Source organism: Octodon degus, unplaced genomic scaffold (genome assembly GCF_000260255.1).
Source record: "Octodon degus isolate 3935 unplaced genomic scaffold, OctDeg1.0 scaffold00033, whole genome shotgun sequence".
Taxonomy (NCBI): Eukaryota; Metazoa; Chordata; class Mammalia; order Rodentia; family Octodontidae; genus Octodon; species Octodon degus.
In genome coordinates this window covers 4,488,655-4,506,951 of record NW_004524609.1, presented here as the reverse complement: position 1 = coordinate 4,506,951, position 18,297 = coordinate 4,488,655, and the positions used below count along the sequence as shown (strand labels likewise).

Genomic DNA, 18,297 nt, shown 5'->3' with positions numbered 1-18,297 from the left:
AAGTGGATACATGTATTTAAAATTCTGAGTGGAAAAATATTATAATCAAACTCAAAAGACAGATGACAAACTGAGGAAAAATCTTTGTGCCACAAATGGAAATTTTCCTTAATTGACAAAGATCTTGTATAAATGAAAAAGACTAATAGTCCAGTACAAACAAGACAAAGGATTTGAGCAGATAATGTGCAGAAAAATAAATATGAAAGGCCAGTAAACGTAAAAAATTTCTCTCGTAATTAAGGAACAGTGGGATAGCTTTTGGTTTTTACCTCAGTTGGCCTAACAGTTTGTTACTACTATAACTTGAAATTTGGGGGCTCAGGGTGGCTTTGCAGTGGATGGTATTACAAAGTGCCCAATTCTGAGGACGGTGTGGCACTGTCCGTGTGTGAAGTGCAAGAACTCTTAGTCTCAGTTGTACTGCCCCTGAGGAACGTAGAGGATACTCCCCAAGTTACCACAAGGATGTACAGCGTTGTGTGTTTTATCCTTAGTGGAAAAGCTGCACAGGATCCTGAGCAGTGCCTGGAGTTAAGAGTGCAGGTCAGGCCCGGCCCACTCGCTGGGTCTAGCTCTTGTGACTGGGGACACGGGAGGGAAGTCTGCCACCCTCCCATGTTGGCAGTCCTGTCCCATAAGGGTTGTCTTAGTGGCCATGGGAACAAGAGAGTTGTACTCGGGGCCAGCCGTTGTCACAGATTAGCTGTAAGCCCACCTCGCTGGCCTGGAAGACCTACTGAAGTGGGCCTTTGTATCTGTTGATGAGAAGAGAGAGGCCTGGAGGGCAGGCAGCAAGGGCCCAAACTGAGTGTGTTGGTGGGCTGTGTGTCCCGGAGTGTCACAGTGCCCCGGGCTATGTGCAGAGGGTCTCCGTCCTGTGCTGACCGGTCCTTCGAGATCGTGGCCTGCAAAGCCTGAGATCCGCTGCTTGGGCTTAGGTCGCCTCTTCCAAGCAGCACTGCCCCACTCTGGGGCACGCTTCCCCCACTGGCTCCAAGAGCGCTGGTGTCAGACTGATAGGTGAGCTATTGTTAGTTCCCAGGGAGAAGCCATCTTCCTCCTTTTGCGCTGTTTCAGACAACTCCAGGGACCTCACAGAGAAGTTTGCCATGCAAATTGTAATCAGTTGGTATGAACACTTAACCTGGAGGAGGATGCATACCGAGGTCCTCTATAAACAGAAGTACACAGAACCATAAAAGAGGAGAAAGAGGGAGGAAGAATGAGGAGTTTTTGCTAGGAAATAGAGATAAAAAGAATTAAGTTCCTCCCACATCTACATAGCATCACCACCTCAGTTTGACAAATGATCTGTATTCCATGTAGATTTGCCATTAAAAGTCGAATACGTTTGGTTTGAGTGGGATGAAAGCAGAATTTTTACTTCTGCTCTTAGTGACAGAGACAAGGGCTCCTGTTTGCGTGTTGTGGTTCATGTCTCTTTTTTGTGGGAAATACCACTATTCATAAAAATCCTAGTCTAAGCTAGATTTCCATTCCCTGCTACTTATAGGTAATCTGACATCTGTCTTCCTGGCTGGTAGTAGAGGATGGCCTGTGCCTTAGGTCTGTGACTGAAGTAATTGTAAAACATCTTTCCTGAGCCCTCCTCTTAACGCCAAGGGGGAGACTTGTGAAGTTCTTTTTCTGTGGATATAGGAAGTCAGAATGGTCTCGGTGAGCCCTGTGAGGTCTTCCAGGTTCCACTGCTAACGAGAAAGAACCAGAAATAAAATAAAAGCTTTGGATCTGTTGTGCTTTGTGGTAAGGAAAAAATTCTGGAAATAAAACATCCTTTAATAGGATACTGAGTCCGTAAATTATAGGCTGTCCATTAAGTGGCATATTTCTTAGATTTTTGAAATAAGATCTGTGTATTCTGATATGGAAAGATCTAGAATAGTTATTCATGGATTCAAAACTGGCTCCATGTGTACTGTCAGGATCCTCTGTGGAAGCGGTACCGGACCACCCACAGCAATGCCTTTGTATGAAATGTTGCAGGGCTGAAATGTAAGCGTTTCTTTTGGGAAGACATGGAGAGGAGAGCATTTCCATTTTTGTTTTATACTCTCTGATTGTTCTTGTTGTGGAAGTATATATCTGCTGTTGTCTGGGCGATGGGATTATAGCTAACCTTTCTGGTCTTGTGTCTGATTTTCAGTATTTTATCTTTATTATTCAATGTTAAATATAGTTTCTGTTTTGCTGTCCATGTATAGATTACATCGAATGACATCAATTGAAAGAGAAGAAAAGGAAAAAGTAAAAAAAAAAGAGAAAAAACAGGAAGAAGAAGAAACAATGCAGCAAGCCACGTGGGTAAAATACACATTTCCAGTTAAACATCAGGTAATTTTTACCGTCATGTTTTTGTTTGGTTGGTTTGGGCTTTTTTGTTTGTTTTGGTACTTTGAATTGAATTCCTGACCTGGTACTCGTCAGGCAGGTGCTGTGCTGCGGAGCTGTGTCCCTGGCTCTACTGTAATCTTTTAAAAATTAAAAAGTACTACCTGTTTCTGAGACTTCTCCAATTATGATACTTTATAATTTTGTTTTACTTTTGACATAATCATTTAGTGTAGTTGTGGTGGAATACATCTTTCTGATGATCAAACATAGATTTGATTTGTGTTAGTAATACAGGAGAGCTTGGGGCCAATTTTTTGAAATTGTTATAAAATTAAAATTTTGTTATATTTAGAAAGTAAAGCTAAGCTGGGCATGGTGGTACATACCTGTAATCCAAGTACTTGGGTAGTTGAGGCAGGAGGGTTGTCATAAATTTGAGGCCATCCTGAGGCCTCAGGATGGCCTCAAATTTGAGGCTACAAATTAAGACCCTTTCTCAAAAAAAAAAAAAAAAAAATAGTAAGTTCTTTCATATACTTTGATTGCCAATGAAAATGATTGGTGAATTTTTTTTTAAATTTAATTTTATTTATGTATTTTTTTGTGTGGCCAGCTCAGCCCACCCTGGGGGCGGGGCTAGTGTGGCATGTCGTGCCCGGGATCGAACCTCAGTCCCTGTACACTTGCCTAAGCTTGCCTAAGCAGGCGCTTTAGACCGTTGAGCTATCTCCCCGGCCCTGATTGGTGAATTTAAATAATGTTCTTTTAAAACAATTTTTATGTATTTGGTACAGGGTCTCACTATGCAGCTTACAGTAATTCTGTTTCTGCTTTCCCAGTGCTGGGATTACAGGTGTGCGCCACCTCACCAGGTCTTTTTTTTTTTTTCCCTCTGAACCAGGGATTGAACTCAGGCACTTGCACTTGCCAGGCAAGCGCTTATTCTACTGAGCGATCCCTCCGGCCCTACCACACCCGGTCTTGAAGGCAGGCTCAGTGCACCTGGGGCCAGCATGGCCTGTGGTACCAGGGGTTGAACCCCAGTCCTTGTGCTTGCCTACGCAGGCGCTTAGACCACTGAGCTATCTCCGCTGCCCAAATTGAAATAATTTTCTTCCTACTACTCTTGTTTGAAAAATGTATAATTCCACACATACTTTATAAGCATGTTGTTTATTAAATGTATTTTCCTTTATCCCAGGTTTGGAAACAAAAAGGAGAGGAGTACAGAGTAACAGGATACGGTGGCTGGAGTTGGATTAGTAAAACTCATATTTATAGGTTTGTCCCTAAATTGCCAGGCAACACTAATGTGAATTACAGAAAGTCAGTAGAAGGAAGTAAGTGGCTAGTTTAACAATTATATTTAACTTAATATACTATTTTAAGTAATAATTGCTTTTTCTATGTAACCATTTTTGATTTGTATTTTCTTATAAGTCATAGCATATTGGCCACATTTTGGATAAAATCTATTTACCATTTTAATATTATGTGCAAAATTACTATTGTTTACCAGTTACAAACTCTGGCATATAAAAACTTTAATTTTCTTCATAAGATTTTGATGTCTACAATTCAGTTAAAGATGACAGAAAAGAGTTGTTTTATTTCAAATCCCACAGCCATCTAATTTCAGTGTTGTTTTTCAAAATTTTAAATTCCGTACCAGTTAACTTCTTGAAAAGCAGTCCCATATCTGGAAACATTGACATTATAGTGCCTGACAGATCTGGAGGCGAGGTGATGGGGGCTTGTATAGCGTTGCCGCATGAGGGGCTGTTTGTGCAGTTTTTACTACTTCCTAACAAGCCGTAGTATTTAGAAGGTCAGCGTTCTAGAGCCGAGTTGCCCCGTGGAGTGATAATGTATTTTTAGACACCTGTTAAAGGAGCAGATTACTTTATGAAGTTGGTAAGTGGCACATTTAGGTTCACACGGAGGAAAGCAATAGCACCCAGGCAGAAGCGTGTCTCCGCGCTTCTGAGCCCGCTTGCCATCTGCCAGTGGTCCTCGTTATCCAGGTGACTTGCAGCAGCGTGGGGATGCTGTGTGCTGTGCTTTGCCAGCTCATGCTGTGATGTGTTCTTGCTGATGACACCGCATGAGCGGATAATGGAGTGCACAATGAGTAGCAGGACCCTCCTCTAGTAGCAGACTGAGCTCTGCGCATGGTTCTAGGGAAACATGGGCTGGTAGAGTTAAGAAATTGGTGCTGTGTAAAGTTGTCGGTTTATCTGGAAACAGGAAAAGAAAAGTACGTACTTCAAAAGGTCTATGGAATTTATAGGTTCCGTCTTGGAGCATCTTAAACACAATAATTTCTATTTTGGAAATAGTAATACAGTTGTTATTTAATTCATGTCAAATATTAACTATAGTAAATTAGAACAGAGCATTATAAATTTCATTTTTTTTTTTTTTTTTAATGTATTTGGTACAGGGTCTCATTACAGAGCTCAGAATCGTAGTGATCCTCCTATTTTCAGCCTCCCCAGCACAGATTTCAGGCATGTGCCACCATGCCTGGTCTTGGTCACTGTGCCTGGGGGTGGGGCCGGCATGGCATGTTGTGCTAGGGATTGAATCCTGGTCTCTGCGCTTACCTACAGAGGCGCTTAGTCTGCTGAGCTATCTTACCATCCCATTACAATTTTCTTTTATTACTATTTTATTGTTCCAGTTACCCATGTAGCATGTATATTTATAGAGAGCTTCTTATTTATATAATCTGATTTGACCTATGTGATAAAAATGCACATGATCAATACCCAAATTATTTTTTGCAGATTTATTTTAACACCCACTGTCCTTAGCATAAAGCTTTCATTGTTCAAGTACTGGGCTTTCTTTATCTAGTCAAGTACTAAGTTGGTATTTTTGAGACTTTTCTCCCAAATAATGCCAAGGAAACCAGCTGTGCACACTCCAGTGCTCCAGGGCTCTCTGACTGTAGCCCCAATAAAGGCAGCAGCAGGCACCAATTAGTAAGGTCAGAACTACTATCCCTATCATAATGACTACCGTCCTCCCAGCACTAATGTAGTCTGACCTGGTGATGGAGTCAAAACTGTGCTGAAATGAAAGAAGCGCAGGGCACAAAACGCTTGACTTAGTGCCTGAAGGCTGGACTGTTAACCTTGCTTGTGTACCTATCTCTGATCTCTGGTATAGCTCTAAAACTGGCATTTTTGTTCCACAATATGTTATAGTCTTCAGTAAAATATATGCATGAGATAGTCTTTTTGTTATAAAGAACTTGAATTTAGGGTTGGGGGTGTTGCTGGAGATGATACCCTGGTCCTCATGCATCACCAAGCAGGTTTCTACCACTCAGCTAAACTTTCAGCCCCAAAAGACCTTTGGTTTACGGGAAGACCATTTATGCTTCTCTATTTGAAATATCAAAGTTGTCATAGCTTATAGAAGGGGCTACACTGCCACCTAAAACTAACTGGGCAACTTAAAGTGTAAGGGCTGGTAAGATAGCTCAGTGGACTAAGCGCCTGCTTTGGCAAGTGCAGGGACCAGGGTTTGGTCCCCGGTCCCACATGTCATACTGGCCCTGCTCTTGGGACTGGATGAGCCGCTGACTTGAGTCTGTGTGTGGTGTTGCACGCCTGTAATCCTAGTACTGAGTAGGCTGAAAACAGGAGGATCATTGTGAGTCCCAGCTGCGTAGTGAGACCCTGTGCCAAATATATACATGGACCAAAAAAAAAAAAAAGAAAGTATAGGGTCGGGGAGATAGCTTAGTGACATAATCACCTGCCTGGCAAGTGCAAGGTCCCAAGTCAATCCCTGGTTGGTACCACACACAAAAAAAGGAAAAAAAAAATGCCGGTGGGGGGTTGGTCAGTGATCTAAGGACCTACTTGGCAAGCGCAGAGCCTGCCTGGGTTTGATCTCTGGTATCACATGCCGTGCTGGCCCCTCACTGAGCCCACCACTGAAACTGGGAGTGGTGGCGCATGTCTGTAATCCCGGTGCTGGGGGGCCTGAGACAGGAGGATCACTACGAGTCTGAGTTGCAGCGAGACCCTCTGCCAAATAAATAAAAAAGATTTTTAAGAACTAATAAATAAAAATATATTGTGTAGTGTGGTGGTGCACACCTGTAATCCTAGCATGTAAGAGGCAGTGCAGGAGGATCACGTGAGTTGGAGGCCAGCCTAAGCTATATAGTGAGTTCAAGGCCAGCCTGAACTATACATAGCAAGACCCTGTCTCAAGATCATGTGATATAAAATAAGATAAAAATAAAATGAGGGGACATATATGCTACCTTCAGCTTTTAAGTGAAAAATAATAAAATGTTATGTATGGAAAATTCTTGAGCATTTCCACTAAAGTCGATATACCAAATTTCTAACGTTGGCTATCTCTGTAATTGCTGTGTACTTGGTTTTTTTTTAGCCAAAAGTAATATGGATGAAAACATGGATGATTCAGATAAAAGAAAAAGTCCACGAAGTCCAAAAGCAGTAAAAACTGAGCCTGACAGTGAGAAGGGCGAGGTGAAAGGGTCAGATGCTGGCAAAGGAGTGGAGCAGAGTGTGATGGGGACTTCGGAGGTGCCTGAGAAGGAGGACCAGGGTAAGGGTGCACCACTGGCAGCCCGGCGTGAGGCGTGAGGCCGGGTGCTCTCGCCGCTGCCCCCCACTCCCCCTCCAGTCCAGTTGTCTCTGTTGGGGAACGTTTTATGTGAAACAACTCATGAGCCGTGTAGCTCACCCGCCTGCAGTGTAGTCAGTGGCTTCTATGCTCACAGGGTAGTTCAGCCGTTCTCGGAACTTACTCCGCACTTTCCTCATCTCAGAACAGCTTCTCATACTCAGTAGCAGTCACTTTTCTATCCCTGCAGCCCACAGTCTGTTCTATCCCAATGGATTTCTCATTTGCATTTTGTTTTGTTCTGCTGTGGGGTGGATTTATTTTTATTTTGCTTTGGTTTGGTTTGGTTTGGTTTGGTTTGGTTTGGTTTGGTTTGGTTTGGTTTGGTTTTGTTTTGTTTTGTTTTGTTTTGTTTTGTTTTGTTTTGTTTTGTTTTGTTTGGCAGAACCCGGGGTTGAACACAGGCCCTTGCGCCTGCCAGGGAAGCACTTATTCCACTGAGTAGGTGCTTTAGACCACTGAGCCATCACCCCAGCCCCTGGTGTTTTGTTTTGAGTCAGGGTCTCACCATGCAGCTCAGGATGGCCTGGAGCTCACTTTGTAGCCCAGGCTGGCCTCAAACTGGCACTGACCTCGTCCTTCAGCTTCCCAAGTGCTAGAGGTACAGGCGAGCACCATGATGCCTAGCTCTGGATTTGCCTATTTTGATCATCTCATTAAGTAAAATCAAGCAATAAGTTATTCTTTATGGGCAATCTCTTTCTCTTAGTATATTTTCAAGTTTCATCCATATTATAGCATTTAGGGCTGGAGAGATGGCTCAGTGGTCTAAAGCACCTACTTAGAACAAGCATAGCAAAGCACAGGGACCGCGGTTCAATCCCCAGCACCACATGCCAGCCAGCCAGCCCCGCCCCCTGGTGGGCTGAGCTGGACACACACACACACACACACACAAATAAAAAATTTTTAAAAATCATATTATAGCATTTATCTATGCTTTGTCCTTTCATATTTCCAATATTCCATTGTATTGATAGACTACATTTTATTTATCCAGTTGTTGGTTGACAAACATTTAGCCTTTTTCTATTTTGTAGCTATTGTGATTAATTCTGCTATATTTGTGCATAGTTTTTTATAGACATTTATTTTTACTTCAGAAATAGACCTAGGAATAAAATTATTAGATCACGTAGTAACTTCATGTTTAAGATTTTGAGAATTTTACATTGTCTTTTGCCAGAGATTTAGCTCAGTGGCATAGCCCCTTCCTGGCAAGCATGAGGTCGTGAGTTTGCTTCCTGGTATACCACCCACCCATCCCTCCAAAAAAGAAATAATAGTACATTGTTAAAAGTCATTTTTTTGGAAGCTGAAAGTTAAATAATACATATAGCTAATGACATTTTATACCTAAAGACACTGGTATATTTAATAGCCTGTCACATACTAAGTAATTTTTCATTATAGCATTCTATCACTTTAAGATACTAAGAATGAGAATACTACCTCCCCAGCCCCAAACGGTCTCACTATTCCAGCCTGGCCTTGAGTTCTGTGCACCCTGGATTGGCTTTGAACTTGTAGCAATCCTGCCTCAGCATCGCAAGTGCTGGAAATGCGGGCATGCACCAGACTACAAAACTTAGATAATAAATATGTTAAGCCTTTCATAAAGTTTAAAATGTATTCATGACATATTGTAGTTCTATAAGAAATTTTGAAGTATATTGATAATCCTTTTTAGTGTGAAATAAGAAAAGTAGGTAAGTAAAGCCATGCTGTTATGCTGAGCTATAGGGGACTCAGGTCAACAATTTCTGACATTGCCAGTGAAGCAGAAGACCCAATAGTATTATGGACTACTGGACTCTTTCAGAATATTTTGCTGAGTTAACACACCTATAATATTCAAATAACGGAACTAAACCAAAAAAGGGGATACAGATGAATATCCATTTTGTATCTATGTATTCAGAATGGATAGGATAGATATATAGTTACATTCTCTTAATGAGTATAGGATTTGTTCTAATAGTATTTGTAAATAGGATATCATGTCCGCATCTTATACAGCAGTTAACCACTAGGAAGAATGTATGTAATGTGTTAATTATTGAAACTGTCCTACCAATTTGGTTTGAAACTGTCTCATTGCTATTTGTTTCTCAATAAAATTATGGGGCGGGGGGAGAAAAGTAGGTACTTTACAAATAAAATTGTCATGAATTCCTTTTTTTAAATAAAAATTTTATTTATATAAATGTCTTATTTTACAGAAATGAAAGAACATTTAGATTCTGACAATGATAAATCCTTCAAGGAAGAACCAATGGAAATAGATGATGTAAAAACAGAGTCACACATAAATTACCGGGAAAGTTGTCCTATAGATGTGGTCAATGTCAGTGAGGGTTTTCATCTACGGACTAGTTACAAAAAAAAAATAAAATCATCCAAACTAGATGGACTTCTTGAGAGGAGAATTAAACAGTTTACACTGGAAGAAAAGCAGCGCCATGAAAAAATAAAGTTGGAGGGAGGAATTAAGAGCACAGGAAAGTCTTCTCCGAGTCCTTTGAAAAGTCTCTCTGAGTCACCAGTACTACCAAAAGTGAAGGAACAGTGTCACACTGACTTGCCTAGACAAGAACACAACCCCAGTGGAAGTACTGACAAATCAGAGGACTTGATTCATGGATGTTCCCAGAGCGAGTCCTCCATGCTTGGAATTAGTGATCCAGGTCTTACTACAAATAAAGTGTATCTAAAAGATCATATGTTAGATGATTTTTCCATTCAGGGTCCAGGGAGAAGCTATCAGAAACAAAATCCCATTGAAAATGACCTAGATGTCAGTCTCTCTGAACCAATCAGCAAAGGCCAGGAACTCAGTAGGATTAAAACTAAAGGAAGTGATTTTTTCATTGATGACTCTAAATCAGTCACTGGAGGTGATATTGGTAGTTTGATCTGTAAAAATAAAAAACCACTCAACCAGGAAGATAACAACACCACTGTTTCTTCTGAAAGTGCTTTGCCTCCATCAATACCTAAAAGTTCTGGGGACAGAGATACCTCATCCCTGTCAAAAGGACTGGACTTTGATGGAAAATTAGGGTGTGACGCTGAGTATAATAGCACTTTAGAAAATAGTTCCGATACTATGTCTGTTCAGGATAGCAGTGAAGAAGATATGGTTGTTCAGAATAGCAAGGAAATTGTCTCTGAACAGTTCATGACTCCAGAACAAGGTGTCGGCAGCTTGGGACCATTGAAAGGTGCGCTTGTTTCTGATAAGTCTACTAGAAACTGTGATAACAGGTTACACGGTAAAGTAACTGAAACAAATGGCAGAAGAGCAAGTCAACAGCAGAAGCCAGAGAGACCTGTTAATAAATGTATTGATCCAGTAAGTCTTAAAAATATCACGGACAAGAAGAATAATGAAAATCGGCCTGAAAAGAAAGGACAGAAAGCAACTACATTTCAGATAAATGGAAAAGATAAAGTATGTTTGAAAAGTCAATGCTTGAAAGAAAGCTCTGAAAGTAAAGTAGTAAGTGGTAATGTTGAACCAAAGGTTAATAATATAAATAAAACAATTCCTGAGAATGATATTAAGTCATTGACTGTTAAAGAATCTGCTGTTAAGCCATTTATTAATGGTGATGTCATCATGGAAGATTTTAATGAAAAAAACAATTCAGTAACAAACTCATGTTTACGAAGTTCTTCCAATGCTGAAGGTAATTACCAAACCAGCCTGAAGACTCCACCATCAACCAGAGAGTCTGATGATAAACAGTGTATCATACCTGTGTCTTGTTCACAAAGCAATTCATTTAATCAGGTAGAAGAGATGGAAATTGGAACTTCGGAAGTTAAGAAAGGTACCTTCTCACCTGTTACATCTGGAGAAGAGTCTAACCTCAGTAGTGATTTTGTTGATGAAAATGGTCTTCCCGCTGACAAAGGTGAAAACGTCAATGGAGAATCTAAAAGAAAAACAGTCATCACAGAAGTCACCACCATGACATCCATGGTGGCCACAGAATCAAAAACGGTGATCAGGGTTGCAAAAGGGGATAAGCAAACTGTGGTCTCATCCACAGAAAATTGTGCCAAATCCACGGTCACAACCACCACAACTACAGTAACAAAGTTGTCCACACCTTCCCCAGACAGCAACATGGACATCATCTCTGTAAAGGAGCAGAGCAAAACCGTGGTCACCACCACAGTGACAGACTCGCTCACCACAGCAGGAGGCACACTGGTCACATCTATGACTGTGAGCAAAGAGTATTCTACCAGAGACAAAGTAAAACTGATGAAATTTGCAAGACCAAAGAAGACTCGTTCAGGTACAGCTCTGCCATCTTATAGAAAGTTTGTTACCAAGAGCAGCAAGAAAAGCATATTTGTTTTGCCTAATGATGACTTGAAAAAATTGGCCAGAAAAGGAGGAATCCGAGAAGTCCCTTATTTTAATTATAATGCCAAACCTGCCTTGGATATTTGGCCCTACCCTTCTCCTAGACCCACCTTTGGTATCACTTGGAGGTATGTACTTGAAAAAGTGTATGTGGGGGAGCAAGAAAATCCTGAAAGAATTAATCTCATTTTTTTCAAAATCTCATTTTTATAATAAAATAATGGCAATTAAGACAAGGAAGCATATCTTTAAAGCCCAGTTAGAAGATACAGAAAATCTTTAACTTGGTCAGCTAGTAATAAAGTTTACAGACTTCAAATATAAGGGAATCCGCTGTAAACTTTCCCAAGACAGAGGTAACATGTCAAATCTGGCTGTTTTTGTAATCTAACTTCCCAAGTTACTTGCCCTGAGAACCAGGTCACTGCAGAATTCTAAAATCACCAACTTTCTAAAATGTTTGTATTTTATTTCTGTGAAATGACTCATTAAAGCATAAGCCATGGGCCGGGGAGATGGCTCAGTGGAATAAGCACTTGCCTGGCAAGCTCAAGGACCTGAGTTCAATCCCCAGTTCTGCCAAAAAAAACCCAAAAAACTTAAGCCATAAGAAAATATACCTATAAATTTCACAAAGTGGGGCCGGGGAGATGGTTCAGTGGAATAAGCGCTTCCCTGGCAAGTGCAAGGACCTGAGTTCAATCCCCGATTCCACCCAAAAATAAATAAATAAATAAATAAATTTCATAAAGTTCTTGTAATCTTCCTAATGTAATTTTTTGGCATAGTAAATACCAGTTTGGGAGTTCTCTGTTACTTATGTAAGAAAAGGTAGACTCTTAAGATTCCTTAGGAATTTTTTGAAATCCCAAAATAGCCCTAATTTTACTTTATTTTGTTGTTTATTTTCTAAGCATGGTTTTAGTATTACACATTGTTGTCCTCAATGTAGTTGCTTTGTTCACAGATATCAACATACAGAGTTAGAGTGAGAATTCTGCCCATTAACTGCTCTTTTTAAAAACCTGATGTAAATTCTTAAGACTCTTGCCTTATCCATCTTGTATATGTTCATGTATGATTTTTCCCCTTAGCCCTGATTTTAAAGTTTCTAGTTTTGGGGAAAACCATAAGTATATAGTTTGGACAGTGATAAAATCATGTCTCTTTATATTAAGACTGGATTTTAGAAATTTTAATACATTGTAAATTGCTATTGACTGTAGAGGAGCAGTTAGAAAGAGTGCCTGCTTTTCCTAAATCCCAGCCTAGCACTTTTATCTGAAGAATCATATTACACGTATTTGGTTTTGCTTTTTTTCCTTTTTCATATCCTTCTCCTGCTCTCCCTCCCCTCCCCTTTACCCTTACAGTGGAACCGAATAGAACATAAACGTTGCAAACATGAGTTTGGGGACCATACTCGGAATCAGGATAATCTTAGTAGCAGTTACATTTTGATAGGTGCTTGAAATTATTTCAACAAGTGGCTGAGCAAAATTCATTTCTCTTAGGACTACATTTCTGTGTCTTTTAATAATGTTTCCAGTTTAAGTCACACGTTGTGTCTTTTATGTTACAATCAGCTACTATCAGAAAAGACCAGAAAAGAATGTAAGTACCTATATAAAGGAATTAATTTCGTAATGCAGCCAATCATAGTTGTATAACCGAAGTTTTTTATAATTCATCTTTTGATTTGAAGTAAAATTTCATCACTCCATGACACATTCAATAGAGACAGCTGAAAAGTACAATTTCTCTGCAGGGCCTGCAATGAAGGATTTGCAGAATCCTGCAGGGAATCAAGGAACTCTTCATTACAGTTCATGGATTTGTAGGATTGCTCTGCACTTTTCTGCTTTCTTCATTGAGAGCGGTCCCAAAATGTATCCTTGACTGTCCTGCAGGTAACTTCTTTCCCACTGGAAAAGTTACTATGTACAGATATTTTAATTAAAATGACTGGCAGTTAGGAGGCGGCCTTTCTGCTCTTTGCTGTCTGAGGCGACGCCAGGCTCACCGGGGCGCACTTTCCTCTGAACTCTCGGGAGAAAGCTGCCAGTCGTACCCACTCGGTTCTCAGGGCCTGTCTGATGGCCTGGCTTGAGGCGTCTGGTGATGCTTGAATATGCTTTGTGGCACAGTTCAGATCTGTTTAATTTCTCATTTCTAATGAAAGGAAATACCTTCTTTTTTTTTTTCTTTTTTGAGATAATTGCTTTCAAATATATTGTGACATCTTAGTTTGCTGAAGTTGAAACAGACATAATCCCCTCTTGTCTAATGGAGGAATGGACAGATATATGTTATTCTTGTGTTTAGAATACAATTTTTAAAAATTTGCTATAAGTAACATGCGTGTGAAGTGCATTTTTATACTAAGACATCGAATGTTCCTTAGAGAAGAGCTAAGCATGCCAAAGGCGTGTGTACGATTTTTATTAATTTAATGTTAAGGCTAAGCAGTATGGGGAAAAATGCCTCCCAGACACAGGAGAACCCATTTGCCCCATGCTGCCCACTCCCTCATGACCTTTTCCCGGCCCCTGACGGTCTCTTTACTCTTTTAAACTAATAGCTGTCATGCACCACGCTGCCAGAATGGGTTGCCTCTAGTGCCAGTCTGTGCTTCAGGGATTTGGAGTTTGCTGAGCGACTTGCTGACTGCCGAGGGCAGGCACGGGGAAGCGTTTGTCACCTACTGATTGGATCTGTGAGAAGTATTTTCCTTTCCAGCCCCCTGAAGGTGGAGGCCTTCATGTGAACGCAGCAGCACTTAGTGCCCTCTGCCTTCAGACTGGACCAGCACTCCCAGCTTCCCCCTTGCTCTCCCATGCCAGCGCCATTCCTACACCTGCCCGCCCTGCCAGCCACAACACGCCTACCGTGCTGTTGGGGAAGAAGTGTGCACTCTTGCACACTCTGCTTCTTAATGTGCGTGTGCCCTTCCCTTTGGCCAGCTGCCCTCACACCTGTTTCTCGTGTGTGGTCTCCTTCTCTGAGCCACATTAGATGTATTACTCCTGTAATATATGTGTCACCCCTGTACTTTCTCTTTATGGCAAATTGAAAATACAACCAGATTCTGGCTCACTGCTGTGTCCCTTGCTCCTTTCATAGTTCTAAGCTGTGGAAGGCACACAGCTATTTTTGAGTGAATAAATGGATGAGCAGGCTGATAATCCAAGAAGTGTATTCCTCCCTTGGTTTAAAAATATAGATGCCTGACCAGAGGAAGCAAGCTGCTGGGCAGACAGCATGAGCTCTTTGTCCTCGGTGTTCAGAGGGATTTCTCCAGGTTGTGGGCTGAAAGTGACAGACATTTCCCGCTCTTGTGACATCTCTGTGCTAGTCAGTGTATCCGTCAGCAATTTAAGGGTTGCTCTGTCCAGATCAGATGGTTGGCAGTCTGCAAGCAGTGAGGAAAACCATGGCATCCTAAGCAGAGCTGTGAAGTTAGGAAGTTGCAGGAACTTTTGGATAGTTTTGCCTTGCATGTGCAAGTTATCTTAAGATTTCCTGTCAGAGGGCTGGGAAGATAGCTCAGTGGCATAAATGCCTACAAGGTCCTGAGTTCAATCCCCAGTACCAAAAAAATTCCCTTCAGAGCTGGAGTTGCGGCTCCATGGTACACTCTTGCATGTACAAGGCCCTGGGTTTGATCCGCAGCACCCCTCCTCTCCGCCAAAAAGATTTACTATCTACTGCATTAGTAGAGGAAATTATTTTCATTTTATGGGCTTTCACTATACTGTAGTCAGCCAATGAGTTCATTTACATAGTGGGAAAATGGCAACAAAGTATTATCCAAAGTGCAGTAAAGAATGGACAGCCTGAGGCTGCTTCCAAATGTCTAGGGCGAATTCCATGTTAGGTATGATATTCACTGCAGTTGAATAAATTCACTTCAAAATGCATTTCTAGTATTTTTAAAAGAATATTAAAATACATCACTATACACACTTTCTATTCATTGTAGGATCTCAAAACTACACTAACATTAAAATATTTTTTGCATTTCAGTAGTAGTATCACCCAGTAGTTGATGTTTTGAAGAACTACTATTTGGCTATGAACTTTTTCTTCTCACTTGGAAACAGTTTTAATTTTATTTTGCTTTTTGAGAAAATGTAAACATTTTTAAGGTTTTGTTGTTACTTTGTTTTTAACTGCTTGATCAAAAGTCACAGTTTTATCTTTTTTTTTTTTTTTTTTGGTGGAACCGGGGATTGGACTCAGATCCTTGCGTTTGCCAGTCAGGTGCTTATCCTACTGAGCCATCTCCCAGCCCCTCGGTTTTATCTTTTACAACTCCTTTCTCACATTTGGTAGCACATTTTTCTACATTTGCTCTTCTTCCTAACTTTTAAAATATTTATGAATATTAAGTTATAAAATCTTTATAAATTATTACCATGCTAACCTTAAAATGAGACATGCTCACTTTACATATTTATGTGGCATTTGGAATTCATATGGATCTTTTTAAAGTTGTTAGGCGCATGTTATGCCAAGAATTAAGATTGTTTTTTAAGGCACCTGTAGTGCCAAATCATACCACAGAGCCGAAGTTATGTGAATTGAAAGCACAATCCTTGGGTTTCTGAGAGAAAGTGAACATGAGGATGAGTATGCGCATGTGTGTACCTGCCCGTGCACACACAGGGCCACAGCTTTGCGTGGCTTGCTCTTTCAGGTACAGACTGCAGACCGTCAAGTCCTTGGCGGGCGTGAGCCTGATGTTACGGCTGCTGTGGGCCAGTCTGCGCTGGGATGACATGGCCGCCAAGGCTCCTCCGGGGGGCGGGACCACACGCACAGGTAAGCGGGTTCTTCTCCTTTTTAAACTTAAAAAATAAAGCTGTTTCACTATTCACTTAGTCATCTTTGCTTCAACTGGGCACGTACCTGCAGGGCAGGGGTAAGGTCTGGATTACAGAGTCACAGCAAATGAACAAGTCTGAATCGTAAAGTGATAAAATTGTTGAACTCGGGATATAGCTGATGATAAAACACCTGCATATATGTACAGGCCACTGAGGTTAATCCCTGTACTACCAAAAACAAACTCCACAAATAAATAGTAAAGTATCTTTTTGTTTAGTTTTTTCCAGACAGGACCTTAGGTAGTTCAGGCTGGTCTTGAACTCTTGGCGAAACACCTGACTCAGCTTCCCAGTGTTGGGGGCTGCCCCGTAGCTCAGCTCTTTAAGTGCCTACTTCAACAAAGCAGTGAGGCTCAGGTTGCTGGGCTTCAATCCCCAGAACTCAAGCCAGCCAAACCTGCCCTGAGGGCCTTGGGAGCAAAAAAAAAAAAATCCTTCAGCTTCCCAGTGCTGAGATTACAGGTGTGCACCAACATACTTGGTTACTATTTTTGTAGAATGTAGTCAAGTAAACTGAGATTCCTAGAATCCTGTAGCTAAGCAGTACCCTACAGGACATTGTTCACATTAGAAATTTTCCATGTGGAAGTCAGGCGTGGTGGCACATGCCTGTAATCTCAGCACTCAGGAGGCTGAGGCAGAAGGACTGAGGTGGGTTTGAGGCCAGTGAGGGCTACAAAGTAAGTTCAAGGCCAGCCTGAACTACGTAGGTAAAACCTATCTCAGAAAGACAAAAGAAGAATAAATTCCATGTATAGGAAACAGTGTTGGGCTGGGGAGATAGCTCAGCAGCACAGCACCTCCCTGGCAAGCACATGGTCCTGAGTTTGATCCCTGGTACAAAAAAAAACAGTAACGTTGCTGTGTTTAGCAGTGATCCTGTAGCTATTAATTTATGAACTAGTTTTTTAGTCTTTGAGTATTTTAAGTGGTTATTAATACTGTGTGAATTATATCACCATAGAAACATCAGAAACAGAAATCACAACAACAGAAATTATTAAGAGGCGAGATGTTGGTCCTTATGGGATTCGTTCTGAATATTGTATCAGAAAAATCATTTGCCCCATTGGAGTTCCAGAAGCACCAAAAGGTAGGTCATAAAACGAATTTGTTTCTTCTGCTATTGACGTGTTACCAAAATGTTTTGTGGATTGGAATTTAATAATTGCTTAACTATTTATTCAACATTTTTGAACTTTTTTTCCCCCTCAACATAAAATACTATGTTTTTGTTTGTTTGTTTGTTTGTTTGTTTGTTTGTTTGTTTTTAGCGGAACCAGGGATTGAACTCAGGCCCTTGTGCTTGCCAGGGAAGTGCTTATTCCACTGAGCCATCTCCCTGGCCCTGAAATACTATGTTTTTAAAATTATATTTAAGTAATAGCATGTCAGGACTCTAAAGTGCACACTCAAGAAGACATGGCTGTGCTCACTACGCTCCTGGTCCTGGTGCAGAGTGTGAATGGCGGGGCTGTGTGGGCTCGAGAGTTAATGTGTCTGCAGGATGCTTCAGTAATTAGGCTGGAGACGTAGCTCAGCACAACACCTGCCTGGCAAACGGAAGGCCCTGAGTTTGGTTCCCCATGCCAAAAAAAGAGATACTTCAGTAGTCAGGATAGAAAGAAACTAAGAGACATGAGTTATTGAGGAAACATTTGTGTGCACCTCCAGAGTAGATCAGCAGTGGGTAAGCAAACACATAGAAGGATATCCCCCTCTTTTCAAGGAAGCAAGAAAGGTTATAGTCTTTAACATCGTTAGGTTTAAATGTGGTACAGTAGATCAGAAAAATTAATAAGTGGAAAATATTGGAAAAGAAGCAAGATTAATGCTTTAACATGTAGTTATTAATATTGGTCTAGAAAATTCATCAGCATCATTGTGTTCATGTTAAAAGGTACCTTAGAAGACGTCTAAGTAAACCAAGACCAGTAATTGTATAAGAGCAATAAAAATATTGGAGGAAAATCTCTTAAGAAATGTATGAAAAGAAAA

At 40.9% G+C, this 18,297-nt stretch overlaps 1 protein-coding gene across 1 annotated transcript in view; it reads left to right on the top strand.

Annotated features, from left to right (window-relative positions):
- Bptf (bromodomain PHD finger transcription factor) overlaps positions 1-18,297 on the top strand; it is a 122,790-nt gene that overhangs the window by 47,172 nt on the left and 57,321 nt on the right. The window contains exons 9-14 of the mRNA XM_023713906.1: positions 2,226-2,355; positions 3,557-3,695; positions 6,772-6,951; positions 9,252-11,538; positions 16,110-16,234; positions 17,264-17,392. Of these exons, the coding sequence (XP_023569674.1) occupies positions 2,226-2,355; positions 3,557-3,695; positions 6,772-6,951; positions 9,252-11,538; positions 16,110-16,234; positions 17,264-17,392 (2,990 nt within the window). The remainder of the gene's footprint in view (positions 1-2,225; positions 2,356-3,556; positions 3,696-6,771; positions 6,952-9,251; positions 11,539-16,109; positions 16,235-17,263; positions 17,393-18,297) is intronic.